The following is a 1,698-nucleotide window of genomic DNA, read 5'->3' as shown; positions in this document are numbered from 1 at the left end:
ATGGATCACCTAAGACCATCGGAAAACATATATAATTACATATTGTTTTTGTGATTAATCACTATGCTTTAATTATGTTCAGTTTGTAACAATGAAATTGGGAGTCACCACAACATGAGGAACTGTATTAAAGTGTCGCAACATTAGGAAGGTTGGGAACCACTGCCTAGAGGGAGAGAGAGGCACAAAGAGGTGATAAAGACCACGTGCTTAGCTTGGTGTTAATGCACCCAGGGAGGCCTGAAGCGAGAGGAGACCCTGAACCCAGCTGCGGGGCGGGGATGGGGGGCTGGTGGGGGAAGGCTTCCTGGAAGAGATGACCCCTGAGCTCAGGGTGGAGGATGAGAAGGAACTAGGTAAAGGGGTGACGACACTCCAGGCAGGGCCTAGGGCAGGAGTAGCCCACGGGGTGCAGGACCTGTGGGCAGGCTGCCTCTCAGAGGCTGCTTCTGAGACGAGGGGCAGGTCCCGTAGGGCCTGGTGCCTTTGAACGCCCCCTGAGCTGCTGGGCTGTGGAAGTTCTGAGCGGGGCAGTGGCAGGCGGCAGCAGCGGGGCAGTGGCAGGCGGCAGCACGGGGGCAGATGGGGGGACACCGGAGACGGGAGATGGGAGACGGGAGGCAGGGATGCGCAGACTGCAGGGGGCAGGCCAGAGCTGTGGCCTGGGGCGTATCAAAGAAGGCGGACCCGCAGAAGGCAGGATTGGTTCTGTGTGGTGAGAGGTGAGTGGTGGGTCCAGGTGCTCCCTGGCGTCTGGGGTAGGTGACAGCAGGATGATGAGCCGGTCAGGGCCCCATCCAACTCAGGGGCTGCAGGGAGCACCACAGCCCCACGAGCAAAGGACCCCCAGAAAGCACAGCCCTCAGAACAACAGGGGCGGAGGCCTCTCTTCGCCTGACTGCCCTTTGGCAGATGAGTAAGGTGAGGCCCAGAGAGGGGGGTGCACCAGGCCCAGCCCCTCCGCCCAGGGCTCTGGCACCAGGGCCTCTGGTGATCACGGTGCATCCGCAGCCACGCTCACCCACACTGAGCCCCGTCCTCCCCCGTTTGCCCCCCTCTCTCCCCGGCCTGGCCCAGACCCCCTCCATGTGACCCTGACACCAAAGAAGCTGAAGACCGGCATTGGCAGCACCGTCATCCTCTCCTGCGCACCGATGGGCTCCCCCGAGTACACCATCCGCTGGTACCGCAACACGGAGCCGGTGCTGCCCGACGAGGCCGTCTCCATCCGCGGGCTCAGCAACGAGACGCTGCTCATCGCCTCGGCCCAGAAGAGCCACTCGGGGGCCTACCAGTGCTTCGCCACCCGCAAGGCCCAGACCGCCCAGGACTTCGCTGTCGTGGTGCTGGAGGGTGAGCGGGACAGCCTGTTCGGAGGGTGGTTTCGGGACTCCTGAAGCCCTGCCTGTCCGATGGGAGGCATGTACCGGCTCTTCCTGAGCCCCAGGCAGATGCCTGTCATAGTTAATCCTCCCGGGGGCGCTGGGGGAGATACTGTTCTAAAGGTGCCGTCTTGCAGTGGAGGAAATTGAGGTTTTCGGTCACTTGCCCACGGTGAAGTGCCCGCAGCTTAGAGCAGGGGCACGGATAGCCAGGCTGGTGGGAGGGCAGGGAGTAGAACGGAGGGACGCCCAGAGTGAGGGCACAGGAAAGAGGCAGAGGAGAGCAGGAAGTGACCCAGCGGGCACAGGCCCTGCC

At 62.2% G+C, this 1,698-nt stretch overlaps 1 protein-coding gene across 1 annotated transcript in view; it reads left to right on the top strand.

Annotated features, from left to right (window-relative positions):
• Window positions 1–1,698, top strand: part of DSCAML1 (Down syndrome cell adhesion molecule like 1) — a 112,627-nt gene that overhangs the window by 19,127 nt on the left and 91,802 nt on the right. Inside the window, exon 4 of the mRNA XM_015562464.1 lies at window positions 1,078–1,353. Within this exon, the coding sequence (XP_015417950.1) occupies window positions 1,078–1,353 (276 nt within the window). The remainder of the gene's footprint in view (window positions 1–1,077; window positions 1,354–1,698) is intronic.

The sequence above is a fragment of the Myotis davidii genome, unplaced genomic scaffold (assembly GCF_000327345.1).
Source record: "Myotis davidii unplaced genomic scaffold, ASM32734v1 scaffold97, whole genome shotgun sequence".
NCBI lineage: Eukaryota > Metazoa > Chordata > Mammalia > Chiroptera > Vespertilionidae > Myotis > Myotis davidii.
The sequence above is the reverse complement of the archived record's forward strand: the minus strand, read 5'-3'. Positions and strand labels throughout refer to the sequence as shown.